The 15,909-nt window shown below is 43.0% G+C and overlaps 1 protein-coding gene across 1 annotated transcript in view; it reads left to right on the top strand.

Annotated features, from left to right (window-relative positions):
• The first annotated feature begins 763 nt into the window (after positions 1–763).
• Positions 764–15,909, top strand: part of LOC103464057 (sec1 family domain-containing protein 2) — a 61,208-nt gene continuing 46,062 nt past the window's right edge. The window contains exons 1-2 of the mRNA XM_017304451.1: positions 764–842; positions 3,864–4,155. Coding sequence (XP_017159940.1) covers positions 3,915–4,155 — 241 coding nt within the window. The 5' untranslated portion in view covers positions 764–842; positions 3,864–3,914. The remainder of the gene's footprint in view (positions 843–3,863; positions 4,156–15,909) is intronic.

Raw genomic sequence — 15,909 nt, 5'->3', positions numbered from 1 at the left:
TATAATGTTGTTTATGAAACTTACATAGTGTTGCTTTAAAGTGGTGGAAACTTCTGCCATAGTTTAATAACCGAAAGGCATCAGTAAGCACAATGACCAGTTCTTATTAATTGACTACTTAAGCACAAAAGGGCAACTAAATAACTATTTCCTCCCTTGTTTCAAAATAAGAGTCTCAAACTCATGTTTATATCTAGGGCTCATAATAATAGGCTCCTTCCAGCAAAGTCATCCAGTTAAATAGGTGAAAATGCCCGCAGTTCACTTTGTGGCAATACATGTAATGGACTGTCATGGGTAGATAATGGTTTTTGTGAAGGGGTTGCAGCCAAACACCTTAGAGGTCACAACAAAGTTAATAAGTCAAGAGTAAAGGCTTAAGGAACTAGGCTTTCTAACACTGCAGAGAACATACTCTTTGTCTGCAGAGAGGTCCAAAAGGTAACACGAGCCCAGCTCTGCAGTGAAGTAATTTCTAACAAATGAGTCCCTCCTGATCTCCCCCCTTTCAACTTTCTTTGTCTCCGTTGCCCCACGCTGACGGCGTCTGGTGCCAAAGCTGCACGGCAAACAGAGCTTTCTGAAACGACGATGCTGTTTGCTGACCATGGCACGCTTAAGGATCAAATAGACGTCCTCCAAGATGTGCTCAGACAGACATGTTTGGGATGGATGAATGAAAGAGGAGATGGGGAAAAAAGGAACGTGCTCAGCAGCTCGCCGTTTACAACAGCCGCTAACGTCTTGTTTTTCCTCTCCCTTTCGCCGTCCGCCCGCAGAAACGAGCGAGGCAAAAGATCCTGAACATTGTTTGGCAACTCAGACGAGCGCGACTTGGAGAGGTATTCGATTTCACAACGCTTAAAAAGAAAAATGTGTGGTGAGATTGTGTTTGAAGAGTCCCCGAGGGCAAGTGGTTGGCTGGAGCCCAAGGTGGGGGAGAGGCCCCTTTGGGGTTGAGCGTACCGGCAGAAACACCTTCCAGAGACGTAGCGCAGATCGATTATTCGAGCATGAGGTAAATGTCAAGAAGTTAGTATGGTGTTAACTTTATTCAGAATCCTACATTAGCAGTCAATAACGAGTACGTATTTGGAGCAGTCGGGGCGTTCTGGGGGTTTGGCTGGCCTGTACTGCATCTTTGGCTCGGCGCTGAGTTCCTCTGGATCAGACGTAGTATCCAATGGTTTTCCCACCACAACAACAACATCAGCAGCCTGTCATTCTGTGAGCCTGTTTTTTTCTTGATGAGAGGGACCACAGTGCTCTTCACAGAGCAGTCCCACGTCTAAATAAAACGTATCTACAGGGACGTTTTGAAGCCTCGTCCGACACAAACGGACCATTAAACTCTCAACAATTGTTTCCTTTCTACTATCGTGAGTCTTTCCCCTTGTCGTATCTGTTTTGGTGCCGTTTCCTCTGAGCTTCATTATTCACATTTCACGTCACTTGGTCAGCCTGCTGCCTGTTTTTCTATTCTCCGGTCACTCTTTCATTTGAGCTTCATGTTTTTCATCAGACAGATTAGGTCCACGCCCTTGTTTATTGGTGTATGAGCTCACCCTTGCTGTAAGAGTGGCCAGTGGCCTGTGAAGGATCTTGTGATCTATTGCTTGTTGGACCAGAGCCCCATTCAGCCACATGGCACTCCCGACTACTTAGACCTGCAGAATCACAAAAACAGGCCGCTGCACCTCAACTTTGCCCCGAATCGTGGGTCCGTAAGCATTTGTGCAGAAGTGCGCAGTGTTTGGGACACAGAGGGCTTCCAAGAAAATTAAACAGACGAAGGAAACCAAGCAGAGCTGTAAAATTAGCAAATGGAACAATGATGTCATGCACAAGTCGAAGGTTTATATAATTGTATTTTGTTGAATTTATCGAAATAAACATTTAATCTACATGAACGTTTGCCTGTTACTTTATTACATGAACTGATTTCAACCTCTGTCTATACATGGCAAGCCTTAGTGCTTACTGTAAGTTGCATTGTGGGAAATTAGGTCTGAAAAATGACTTTTCTCTGTTGAGTTTAAATTTAATCGACAGTTTTTTCTTCTTTTTTTTGGATCACGTAATCAGGAAATGGCAATATTGTTGACAATTGCAACAACAGCATTGGCTTCAACTAACCCAGATTTTTATGGTTCTTTTCCGTCTTTTTCATCATCATGATGTCACCACAACTGTTTTCAGCTTTAGGAACTTGGTCACAGTGTCAGTGGGTGGGCATTAAGGGCAGTAGTAGTTCAAATTCAAGCAAAAATTATCGAAAAGATGTCAACCTCTTAACCCTGATGTCTAAATATGTTTAAAAAGTTTTTCTGGCAGATGAAATGAACTAACCAGTCCTGTCTGTCACTGTCTTAGTTTAGGCTAAATTCAGTCAGGACACAGAGACTAAAACATGTTTGATTTTTAATGTATTTTTGCAGCCTAAAAACATAGACTACGCAACTTGCTTTAGCCAAAAATATGTTTATGGGCATCCAGTGTTTGAAAGGTTCGTAACACAAGATGTTATCATAGCATTAAAGTATTTTAGCCCAACAAATATTACGTCTGAGGGGTCTTTTGTTTTTGTGATACCACACGCATTGATATATCAGCATTTTGCGTAATTAGCAACTGTAACTAATCAGTTTCTGTGTCTCCCACTTAGAGAGTGTAGACCTTTACCTTTTCTCTGCCATTTCTAAAAGACATTTTCACATCCAACATTTTCCATAATGACAAAGACTAAAAACTCCACAGAATTAAAGAACGAGTTTTCTCAGCCTCACAGTTGAAAGTCTGGTGCTAACGAGAATAATAAAAAGAATAATAAAAAACCTCAAATAGCTATTTGTGTAAATGGTTTAGTCTTTAAACACAATGTCGTGATTCAGCGTCCGCCAAAGCCTTTTGTGCGGCGTGTTCAGTGAGCAGGATGATCAAATGTAAAGGTCAGATGAGAAACACTTGTTTTTGGTTTAGACTCTTTGATTTACAGTCAATAACTTGTAAGGTCATCATTTGAATATTTCGATAGATCAGTCTACGTTTTGCAGACTGGTCAATCGGTTATTAAGCATTTTCTGCATGTTTTCTTCGTGGAAGACAAAACTATGGAAATCTTTGGATTTGAGCTTAGCAAAAGATCTGAGTCCTTCATCAGCTTTGTTTTGTGTTAACAGTTGTTGTTGGATTCACGTGTTTTATTGAGATCTGACCGTGGAAATCAGCATTTTAACGGCATATCCATTTTAAGTTAATAATAACAAAATAAGTCTGTCACTTGGTGGTATTCCACGAGAGAATGGACCGCTCATAGAGCATCTTACAAGGGAAATAACAGTGTCTCTAGGTTGCTATTGACTGTTGGTGTTGGAATTAGCAAACAACATTCCCATTCTCTACAAATCCAAGAAATCATGGAGAAAATGGCCTGTGGGATTCTAGGGGAGGCAATTAAAGTGTCCAAGGACTGAGCTGGCTGTAGAGTGCAGCTCTTGTTTTACTCTGCAGCAACACCTGCAACAACATGACCTTCACAAAAAGTTATTGGAAGAAAACATTTCCTGTTTCCTTACAAATGAATATCTATATAAAAAAAAAGGAGGGGAGACAAATTTTGGAAATAAGATCCTTTGGATTGATTCAGAATGAATAAGACATCCTGGCCAAAATTAGCAGATGTATGTTTATAGGAGACGTTGCCCAGTTTTGTGTGTAAGACCGAATTTGTAATGAAATGTGTGACCTGGTTTTACCGACAAGGTTTTGACAGGGGCAGCCTTAACTTTGCTGCGCTCACATTTCCACGATGACCACATTGTTAACGTGAAACGCATCTGTGTGTGTGTTTCCCCGTGTCCCAGGCTCTTGGAGACGGCGACTTCCCGGCTGTGCTGAGGCAGCTGCTGCCCCTAATGAAGCCCCGCGGAGGCGAGGACAGCTCGTCGTCAGGATCGAGGCTCGGGCAGGACGAGTGCGGGCCGGACGAGCTGATCCTCCTCCTGATCTATCTGTACACCCTGGCTGAGGAGGTGCAGCACTTCGCCGATGGTGGGGAGGAGGAGCTGGAGAAGCTGGAGCGCGAGCTGATAGGAGCGCTCACGCTGGTCGTCACCCGGGAGACGGAGCTCAGTCCGCTGCTCCAGAGCCTCACCGGTGAGAGAGCGCTCCCGCTGCCACACGTGGTTTGCCCAGGTGTTAGCAGCTGGGTGTGTGTTTCCTCTGTCTCTGTCTTCTGTGCTGCTAATAGGAGGATTTCTATCAGTGTGTTCACACTCCATCCTTCTGCTCACCTCCTCGTGTCACGCCTTTTGGGGCAAAAACACGCACACTTCTACAAACTACACAAAATAAGTCAGTTGTTGTAGCATTGATAGCTTTAAACTCCAAGCCCATACCCTGTAGCTGTAAGACATGTTGACACTAAAGCCGCTGTGTGTGACTTTTTATGATTATTAAAACTGTCTCCATGTCGTGACAGTATGTTATGAGGCAGATAATCTGGGAAAAGATCAATATTCTCCACCTCTTCTCTGGAAGAGAAGAGATGCCTCTTCCTGTTCTACTTGGCTGGGTGCAGTTGGTCGAGGGGCTTTGGGGGAGAGTGGGGAGTGGGGTGGCGCTCGTGGCTCCACCTCTTCTCTTCCAGAAGAGGTGTTTTGGGTGCCATCTGAAGAAAAGCACCAAAAACAACCAATCAGGGCCAGGAGGAGGGTCTTAGCGATGTCAATCAATGCTGCTACATGTGCTAATGTTGAATAAACAATTTAACATTACGGGAAAAGTGTTTATCAGCTGTCATCTGTGGTTGTGCTAATTAGAATGAGCATTCACAACATGCTGAGCTATGCTAGCAGCAGCATATGGTAGTGTTGGGGTTGGGAGGGCTCTGACTGGTTGTTTCTAGTTAGCACTGGGAGCACTGGGGGAAGGCAGAGGGGGTCCTTTATTTGACAGACTATCTTACTCCAACCGTACTGTCACAACATGGTGACATTTTCAATAAATAAAAGAGTTACACACTGCAGATTTACGTCTTCTGCCTTCAAGTTGCTCAATAATAAACCATTAACTGCTTGTTAATTATTTATTATTGGTATATTACAAACTTCATTTTGTTTGTTGTTAGGTATTATGCTGTAAACCAACACAAAGTAGCACATTTCAGTCTGTTCGATTTAGGCCTATTTTTGGGGGTATTCTCACGATGGTTCATGGGTTCAAGTCCCAAAGTGTTTTTTATGACGTGCATGACAGATAGATTTTCTGTGGATATATTCTCCTACCTGAGTTATATGCATTTTTGCATCTCCTCCAGAGTTGGAAAATGGCTTTATAACTTAACCGTTTGTTCAGGGTGCATTCACACCAGCCATGTTTGGCCCGCTTCAATCAGACTGTAGTCTGTTTGCCTAGAAAGTCAGGAGTGTTTAGGGAAGGGTTAATTACACAACTGATCTCTGAAGCAGACCAAAAAAAAGCTAATGGAACAAATGTTGCGATTTTAGTCCCCAATCAAACTGAGTCTACCAAACTATCGGGTGGGAAAACACCCCAAGCTTCTCCACAACATTCTCCTTGACCTGCCTGCTAAAATTGCAAATCACACAATTTAAATTTTAGTTTTAATTACAGTCACATATAATTTTCCTTCCATTCACAATTTAAAAAAAAAACTGTAAATAAATTTGAAAAGAGCTCAGTGGGTCTGGGTTGTTTTTGCAAGGCGCTGTATTTGTTGACCAAGCGGCTGGTGAACTGTAGTGCAGATCAAGGCCTGGTCCTAAGATGAATGGTCCGTCTGCCTCAGCACCACAGCCAGCGCACCTCCCTCAGAGTAATAGCATCTTTAACCTTGAGCCTCTAACATAAGCTCTCCTCCCCCAGTCGTAAAGTTCACAATTAATTCCACTTTTGGTTTGGACTTGCACCATACCTTAGCACAAGCCGTGAAATAGCACACTGCGGTTTCCTCTTATGTCACATCTGGGGTCATGTTGTATATAGGGGGATTGGTAAATCTTCATAGCGCGCTAATAGAGACTGCTGACCTCTCTCTATCCCACTTTTCTGTCCTATGAGAAGTCTCTGCCTCTTCCTGTTCCACTTGGCTGGGTGCAGTTGGTCGAGGGGCTTTGGGGGGGAGTGGGGTGGCGCTCGTGGCAAGTTCAAGCTGAGAGTTGTGGTTCATGTAAGAAAAAAAAAACCCCTGATTTTATTATAAACACTTTCTTGGAAGGAAGCCCGCGACAAGGTGCCAGGTGCATTTAAGACAGAATAAAGACAACATGTCAGGGGAAACCTGGCAGTTTGTGCACTTTTTAAGATTCAAGTGTGTGTGTTTGCCTGCGTGTGCGTGCGTGTGTGGATGGTTTTATAGCGGCCAACAAAGCGCTTTGGCTCGAGTAACATGAGGAGGAGGTCGTCTGTCTCAGCATCCAGAGCAAAACATTGATTGTGACATTCCCCCCAATTAAAGGAGTCGAATAAAAACCAGACGCCGAACGGAGGTTGGTCACCATGAGAACGGGCGCTCTCGCAAATTCCCCCCCCTCCTCTGCTTTTCGCATTTAGCGAGCGGCTCGAGTTTTAAGCGCACTGTGGATGAACTGTGGGTTGCAAACGGGGTGCAGAATCACCAGAAAAATATACAGAGACGACAAAATACCAGAGGACAAACGGGAACTTGAGAATATAGGAAAGTAAGCATGACAGTGCATCCCGCACCGTGTCTGATAAACATCTCCGTCTGAGAACTTAGGAAAAGATGTTCTTCGGACTTCCAGGCTCTGTCGTTTTTGTTTGCTCAGAGAGCTGGAGAAGCTTTGTCTAGTTTACGTGTTTAAAAGCAACGTTCATGGTGTTTGTTTTTTTTTTTCGTAACTAATGCCAAAGTGTGGGATAATTTCACAAAACAGTTTCCCACTGGAAGGAGGAGAATCAGGTTCTGGAAATGCCCTAGTCTTACCCAAAACACGCGGACATTAATCAAAGCTAAAAATACATCAGACCTCATGCTTGGTTATAAAAGACACTTCTTTTCAAAACAAAAGTGCTCGCATCTTGATTTTATTGAACTGGGTTTAATAAAAACAACATGACTTTTGGGGTCCTCTTGACTATTTCACTCTGTAGTGCGCTATACTCGCATCAAACGATGAATTAATCGGGTAATCAATTGATTTGGGTTCTGTTTTTATTGATGTCACATGTGAAGTAATCACGCACTCTTTTAAGAGCAACAACAGGATATGAAGCAAAGTTACGCTAATCTGTTTAGAGACATAATTTGTAAAGATATCAGAAAAAAATAGTCTAACATCTCTGGTATGCTTTTTTTTCTTCATTTTTTCAGGTGGTGTTTTTTTTTTTTTTACACAACCTGCAAGACACAAATAACGCTGATCTTACAGAATGCAGCACTGCTTCCTCTGCTTGTAATTTCCCTAAATGCAGTGATAATGTCTGATGTTGGTGTGCTATTTGCTTGATTGAACTATTCTAGAAGTAGATCATCTTTTTGCACTCTCCTATAGCTTCATTAAATCTCCCCAGCATCTAATGGCGATGTCTTTTCATATTTGCTGTTTATTTTTGAAATAACATTTTTACCTCACTGTTAGCGTGCTTGCTGTAAGAAGCCTTGGTCTTGCTAACGGTGATCAGCTTTTATTAGTATTGTTTTTTTTTTTTTTTATTTAGCATTACTCCTAGCAGCAGTGCAATGCGTTGTCAGGCAGGTCAATACATGCTGTAAGATTCCTCTGAGATCTCAAAGCAAATATTTAACAGGAGTGTTTTTTGCGCCCAACTCTGTAGTGTCGAGCCTTTCTGCCGGGGAATGTTGCGTATATGATATTCTACCATAAACAATTAGAAATCTGTAACATAAAACTATATGTTATTGTAACTTTTTCACCTTCCAGAGTCCAGAATGTCAGCTCTCCATCCAAATCTGAAAACGGAGCAAAACTATTTGTTATTTTTACCCCCTTAAACACTTTCAAAATGTTGGTTTTAAGAACATGATGGTAAGTTTAGTTTTTAGATGTTCAGTGATGTGCCAAAAGTCAAAATACCCATTGAGTTGAATCACATTGCAACCTCAAATTTTAGTATATTCTGTTGGAAATGTTTGTGATAGACAAACATAAGTAAGAGGAAATGTTTATTTTTTTTCTCCATATAAATACAAATCTAAAAAGTGTGGCAGGCATTTATACCCAGCCATCCCAGCCAGTACTTTGTGGTTATCGTCTCTAAAAGCTCCTGTTTTGCATGTGAGAAATGTTTGCCTTGTGCATTTTAACATCGTTTTCTTCTAAGCAGCGGTTCTATGCTTATGCTCTTTCTTCCAACCGTTACTTCAAAGTCCCATAAAGCACTTTGGGTTTCCCTGCGTATGAATAGTGCAAGATAAATCAAAAGCATTTTTTTTTTATTTTCATCTACACACCAGCAAAAAACTGAGGGAAAGCCCAGCCTACCCCAAAAATATTTCAGCATATAGTTCCCAGGTTTACAATGCAGCGCCGCATGTTTATAACCGAGTGTGTGAAACTTGCTGTTGTGTCTTCGTATTGTTGTCTCAGAGTATGGATGTGATTAAAGGGCTCGAGAGTATTTATCCAAGAAAATGGTTCTGCTTATTGCAGACTGGGAAATGATCTCCCAAAACCAAAACGCTCCACAGCCGACACCACATGTGGGGGAGAGCCCGATTGGCTGCGGGCGGCACCTCGGAGCCAGAGCGAGCGATGGGATTGGACAAAGATCCCCGGACTGCTCCCAGAGCCGGGCTCTGATTGGGCCCTGCCGGGCTCTTCAGCGTACAATGCTGCGGTGTGTGTGATGTGTGCAGGTTGTAAATAGCTCCAAGCAGTTACTGTTAATTCCTCGCTCAGTTGTGGGAAAAAAACTACATTTATGCTGGTTGGAATAAAAACCAAAAAAAAAATCCTCAAGCTGTTTTATAGATGTGCTTCCTGTAGGGCCTGGTAAAGCTTTTGGTAGAGAATCAATCATCAGCCCTGTTTTTTGAAATTCTCACTTTTATGGTTTTTATTTTCCTTTTTTTGGGAGGGGGTGGGGGGCAAGATTGAAAGGCTCAGCCAAAGGTTTGTAAATCCCCACCCTTGGACAGCTTTCAGATCCAGGAAGCTGAATCATAGCTCTTGCTGAATCAGAGCAACAGTTATGTTCTGCAGAGGTGAGAGTCAAGTCTTAAACCCCAACTGGTGCTGATGCTAGTGTTTTAGTCAGTACACTTACACAAGAAAATGACTAGTAGTGGGTGGTGGATGGTGGGGGGGGGAGCAGGGAAAAAAAGTGAGTTTTAACGGGAAACTGTGGTTTTTCATCTTGTTCTTCTCTTTCTGCGTCAGCCACTCCTTGGATTTGTTATTCATCCTGTCAGTGTTGTATGCATGGGGTAAGAAACGGGGGAGCGAGGGGAGGGGGGTGCAGCAGACCTCCCCAAATGCGAATGTTTGGGTTGGCACAGCAACATGAGCCAGTCAGGGGACTTGAAAAGGGATCACACATAACTCTTGCCACCAACTGTCTGTCTGCCTACTTTTTAAACTTTTCTTCTCTTTGTTTCTTCTTTTTTTTTCCATGTGTCTGCATCTCTTTTCTCACCCCTTCTTATTTCTCCTCCCTTTCCTCTCTCGGTAGGCCCCAAAGTGGAAACCCGGCAGCCGGGGAAGTGGAGCATAATCTCGCCTAATGATTTTGCTTTATTAAGCATATTTCCCCTGTTGCACTTGCTTATGAAATTAGTTGCAATTATTTTTAATTGGTGGTCTTTCCTTTACTTCCTCCTCTGTTTGAACAAACAAGAACCCGTTCAGACACTCACTACGAGAGAGAACAGTGGACCCGGGGACAACCGAGGTACCCAGTGGCATTGGCGCCCCCCCCAGTCCCTTCACCACCAGTTCACTTCATCAGATAGGCTGATGACAGGGAGTTTTAATTAATATTGTCTCATCAGCTACTTACTGCAGAGCCAGGGAGGCCTGGTTAACAGGCAGGCCACACACAGCTGGTGGTTGGATTGGATTAATCGTATGGCTGATTGTTGTAAAAGATAAAAACTCAAATCTGTCATCAGCTGCTGTTTGTCGGTTGTGATTTGCAACCAAAGTATGTTGGGAGTCTGAGGAAGTTAAACTACATTGGAGTACTTTTTTTTTTTTTTATCTCTTAAAATCAAGCTAATGGGTAAATCCTTACCAGGAAGGTTGATGTTAACAATTTATTTTGTGTCAATTTATATATTTTCTTATCAATTCAATTCAAATATTGAATTGTTTCCATTTGTCTCCAACATTGTTTCCAAGATTTAGTTTCCATTTGACTCAAATGGAAACTAAATGTTTCCATCTAGAAACATTTAGTTTGGATATAACATCCAAATATCTTCAGTATCTGCATATTAACAGAAATGCTAAAATTGATTAAATTTGAAGAAATAAAATCTATAATTATGTTTGACGTTAATTAAACACCTATCACTACTAATTAAACAAATTCAAACAACCGAGAATGAATCAAACAACACTAAATCAAACCTACATGATAATATATTAATTGTGCGTTCACACCAGCCCTCTTTAGTCCACTTTAATCGACATTTACTTTGTTTGTATAAAAAGTTCGGTGTGAAAGCGCAACGGAACTCTGACGCGGACCAAAAAGCAAACTTTGGTCCGTCTAAAAATCTTGGTCTCGGTTCGGGTGAAGTTAACTTTGTCGCAGTTCGAATGCATACTTGGATGGACGCGGACTGGAGACTGCTCCAAAAGCAGGACTGTAGAGCTGGGCATTCTGGGTAAACCAAAACAAACATGTCAGACTAGCGCTAGCAGGAGAAATGGCTTATGGTCTTTTATCAAAGACGGAAGAGAAATCCTACAACCACTAAAATCTGATGCCACTCCATTTTTGTTTGTATTTTGTGAAAGAGGTAGTTGTGCTCACTCTCTTCTTCAGACATTTTTGTATTATTTCCTTCAGTGGTTTTTGGCGCAGGCGAGGGGGGGAATAGGTTTTTCAAAGGGTTTGGATCGTCCAACACAGTGCAGTGTGAAAACGAACCGTAGCAGCTGGAAATGTAGCAAATGTTGCAATTTTGCTCCCCAATCGAATAAAGTTTACTGGACTACAAGATGTGGAAATAACAAAAGTCTCTCTCTTAATCTAAGCATCATTATAAGGTGTCAAAACACTAAGACTGTAAGATGAAAAACCCAGATCTGTTAAGTCAGGAAAATAATGTGCATGGCCTAGATTTGAGTCTTGAAAGCTGGTTTAGAACATCTCCTCTTCAGCATTTTCTTAATTTTTTTTTGTTGTTGCTTTAGTGGATTTCATTAACAGGAAATTGGCAGAGAGAGAAGGGTTGGGAGATAAGCAGCAAACAAAGATGACCGCATCAAAGACTATAGCATCTATACGTATGGGGAGCCCGCTCTACTGCTGAACAATGCTGCGCCATTCGGAGAGAACGGTGCTCAAGTCACCCTTACTTCACACCTACTCATTAAATCAGCCTTGTGAAACTTTGGATGCAAGTTCATCATCCAAAGAGAGCAGCTCTCCGCTCTGGTCTTTTCACGCATCACAATAATGCAGATGGAAAGCTGGGGACTGATAAGAAAGTGTGAAATACATGTCCAGTCAGCAGTAGCCTAAATGTGCTGGGCGGTTTTCACATTTACACTTATGTCTTCTTTTGCAGAGTGTGTTAGCAAATACACACTGTACTAAGTTCACCAACACTTCTTCCACCTCCGCTGGGATTTGGAGCGAAAAGCGACACCGTCACGATCTCCCACTACGCTCCATGTACATATCCTGACTTTAGCAAATCAGTGGCAGGAACACATTCCAGAGGCACATGCGGCCAGGCTCCAGAGGGACCCTAACAGAGACGGCGGCCCCTGAACCTTCCGCACGTGTCAATGCACGCCGGGGTCGAGCGGTGACCCCTGGATTGGAGGGTCAGGAAAGGAGTCTGGCCAGTGTTCTTCTTCCCGCTCATCCTCCACGTCTATGACTCCTCTGGGAAAACATCCCTCTCCATCTGCGTTCATGAATTCTTTCGCATTCTTGTGTTTTTTAGAGCATGTATTTCATAAATCATCCCGTCATCCACTCCTGTTCCGTATTAAAAAGGAGCCTGAAGTAAAAGTAGAGAGACGACAGCAGAGACGCGTCCGGGCCAGGTCTGTTTTGTTGGGATGTTTGAGAAATAATACAAAATTTTTTTTTAAAAAGTCTTGCGAGATCTGACCAGAGAAAGATCTCTCAACAGGAAGGAGCAGTTCACTGAGTTTCTCTGTGTGAGTCTGTTTTTCAGCAGACCCGCTTGTTTCTTTTTTTTGTTTTTACGGTATATCTGCGTTTTATCTGTTCGTGCGGAAGGACTTGTTTACGTTTGAGATTCCAGTTAGCAGTGAAAGATGACCTGTCCTAATGTACCCGCTTTCCTCCCCAAACTGTCCCCGTTCCTTCTCCCTCCGCCGACCCCCTCCCACACTCGCCCCATCCAACTTCCTCCATCAGTGTTTCTCTCTAAATTCAGACCAACTTTTTTCTTTTCTTTTTTTCTTTGGCCTCATGTTCCCTTCAAACCTTTCCCCGACTAACTAAGAAGTGGAACTGTAAATGATGATCTTCGTGTTTATTTTTTAGATTTATAGTGAAAATCTGCAGTTGGCATCGCTCTTGCTGTCTGCCTCCCAAAAGGACAACAAGAACAGAACGATGCTCCCCGTAATCACATCCTGTACCGATTGTGGGACTTTATCGGAGTCCTGAAAGCGAAACGTGTTCGTCCAGTCCTCTCCTGGGTGGAGAACTCCTCCGTGGCCTCGGCACCAGATGGAAGCTCTCCTGGCGTTCTGAGCTGGCCCGGTCATTTCCTGTCAGAGGTCTGGTGTTAATCAAGGCCTGAGCCAGCAGAAACGCCCCCCCAACTTCCCCACCTCCACCACCTCCTTTTTTTTTTATTGCTTGTCTCTTTTCCCCCTTTCCTCATTTTGAAGGCAAAAAAATACATTTTTCCTCTCTCCTCCCTGTCTTCCCTTTAGTTTATGCTCCTTTGTCTCATACGCTGTACCCCAGCTTTGTTTAGCAAATGACAGATCTCGCTGCAGGCGATTGTAAATTGTGTTCCACGTTATCAGAGTCACTTCTTAGAACTGCAGGTCCAGCCTGATAGGGAGAGATAGTAAGGACTGAGCAGAAAGGAGTCTTTCTTAACTTCCAGTCTGGAGAGTCTGGTTACGTCCTAGTGTCTGTTTGCGTCTTCAGGACTTTGATGGACCCAGTCACAGATAGGCTTATCTTCCTGCTCCACGTACTCTGCCGACCAGACACAGACCCTAAAGCAGATGGGGGTCCTCCAGGTTCACCTCCATCCCTCCTGCCTTGGGTTCCTGCTCAATCTTTCTTAAACCGGTCTGCGTGCCTCATCTCCAGTGCAGATGGTGATGGTGACACATCACTTAGACTTTTCTGCTACAGGCTCTGCACTTATGACTCGTCTTATACTCAGAGGAATTTATCAGAACAAGGGAAGAGGGGAAATCAGCTAAACTGTAAATCACTGTAGGATTGAAACTTTGGAATATTTAAGCAGCCTTTTTTTTTTCTTTGGAAGGTTTTTTTTTAAATCTGCATCAGATCCAAATAGTCGTAAATAGTTTAACAGCTCAGTAAAACTGGCCCGGCTATTGCCTTCCTATTCTTGATTCTGATCTCCTTTTATTGCTCCACCTGAGTTTTCTCCCATTGAGCTGAATTCCTCTGGTAAAATGTCAAACGGACCAATTGGTGAACAGAAGGAGGAGCTGTGAATGACGATGTCGGTGTTCTGCCCTGTTTCAGAATCGTAGTTTGCCTGCGGTTTCAGCGATGGCAGCGGAGGAAGTGAACGAAGCCATTCAGTCCGTGTTGAACACGCTTCCAAATGTTGGATTAGCTTTAGCAGCCACTTCGCTGTGATCAGCACTTCTGCTCATAGTGGGGGATGGTTGTTCACAGTGCAGGCAATTTTCAGTAAGCTTCATAGCGTTGAACTCTATGTCACGGGCAAACTTGAGTGATTGGGTAAACTTTCAAACTTCAGCAGAGTCTACACCTCCAGGAATCAATCATTTCTTAACTGAGTCTAGCCCCTGTAGAAGAGGCAACAAGGGGCTGGTTTTTACCAGGCTGCAGCAAAACAGGCCAGAGAAATGTATTTTTTAAAACATCATTCAAGAGAGGTACATAATGAAAGTGTTGCTGATGTTAAAATGGAAAAGTTTACCCCCCTATATTTAACATGTATACAGATCTTCTGGTTTGGAAGACTTATTCTCTATGTGTCGTTACCTAGTTTGATTTTTCGGGTTGTGTGGATTTAAGCCCTCTTCACTCTGATAACCCCTAAATAAAACCCAACCGTTTTCAGAAATCTCCTCATTCTTAAATGGAGTCCACTTGTGTGTGAATCTGTATGAAGCTGCTCCGCGAAAGCCCCAGAGGTGTGTTACCGAACGTTAGTTATGTTCTTAAAAACCAAAGGAACATACAAAACAAACACTGCTTATCTGCCTGAACACATAATCCCCACGTTGAAATACGGTGGTTGCACCATCATGCTATGGGAATGTTTCTGTTTGAGGCAGGATGGATGCTTCTGGGTAGAAAACAAGACTTTAGACTGAGGAGGTTCACCTTCTAGGAGCACAACCCTACAAATACAGCACAAGCTTTAATGAAAAGGTTTAGGTTAAGGCACATTCATGGGTTGGAATGGCCTAGTCAAAGTTGAGAAGTAAATCCAGTTTTTTGTAGTAAGACGTGAAAAGTGCTGTTGAGCCATTGCCAAGGCTGAGCTTTTTAGCAAAAAAGAAACTTCTGAACAACGGCAAACTACATCCAATAATTCTGAAACGACTTTGGAGACGAGAAGAAGGAAATGGAAACAATCAAAGCCGATCGATTGCTCTAAGTTGAACCATAGGGGTTATTTAAATGTTAAAGATCAGCTAAAACTGTCCTAATGACTGTGAGCTCTTTTGCTTTAGTGATTTTGTTCCACTTTTAGCCAAAAAAACAAAAAACAAAATCAGTGACTTCAGTCTGATGAAGTACAGGCTCACTATCGTTTAAATCCAGCTGTCAATAGATCCTCTTTCCTCATCACATCATCTGTCCCCTCCTCCATCTCACTCCTTCTTATCTTCTCCCACATCAGTCTGAGTCTCCATCCCTCTTACACGCTTTTCCTCTCACGCACGCACACTCTCCAAACTGCTCTTTGTTGCCGTCACCCCGGCGGCATCTGCTCTGCGTCAGATAGCTCGGCGCTATCGCATCCGACTCCGCCGCCCTCGCTCCAGGTAGACGTCTCGGGCGGAGGAAATGAATGGGCCGGATGTTCGAGACGCTTCGTCTTTCTCCGGCTCTAGCAAGAGGTTGAAGCGTTGAAGCGGAGAGCACAGTCACCGGCGCAACCAAAGGCGCGGGCGTACAGACGGTGATAATGAAGGGTCTGCAGGGAGGGCTGCTGCCATGTAAACTTAACCCCCCTACTTAAAATAAACACACAAATACACCAAACTTTATAACCCCCTTTGCTGTAAAGTCACCATTTATAATTGTACACTCCCTCTCGCTCCTCCTATAGCATCTCTGACCCCGAACATACAAACTCCAGTCTGTGGAATTTTTTTAATTTTTTTTAATTTTTTTATTTCGTTCTCCATACAGCAGCTCCAGCCTGTCTACAGAAAATCTGCCCAGTAGTGAGGGTGTTATTTCCAGGTTAGGATGTATGGTTTTAATTTTCTTGTTTTCCTGTGGTGTTTCTTTTTTTTTTTTTTTTACTTCTCCCTCTACGAAGACTTTTTC

This window comes from Poecilia reticulata, linkage group LG4 (genome assembly GCF_000633615.1).
Source record: "Poecilia reticulata strain Guanapo linkage group LG4, Guppy_female_1.0+MT, whole genome shotgun sequence".
Classification (NCBI taxonomy): domain Eukaryota; kingdom Metazoa; phylum Chordata; class Actinopteri; order Cyprinodontiformes; family Poeciliidae; genus Poecilia; species Poecilia reticulata.
The sequence above is the reverse complement of the archived record's forward strand: the minus strand, read 5'-3'. Positions and strand labels throughout refer to the sequence as shown.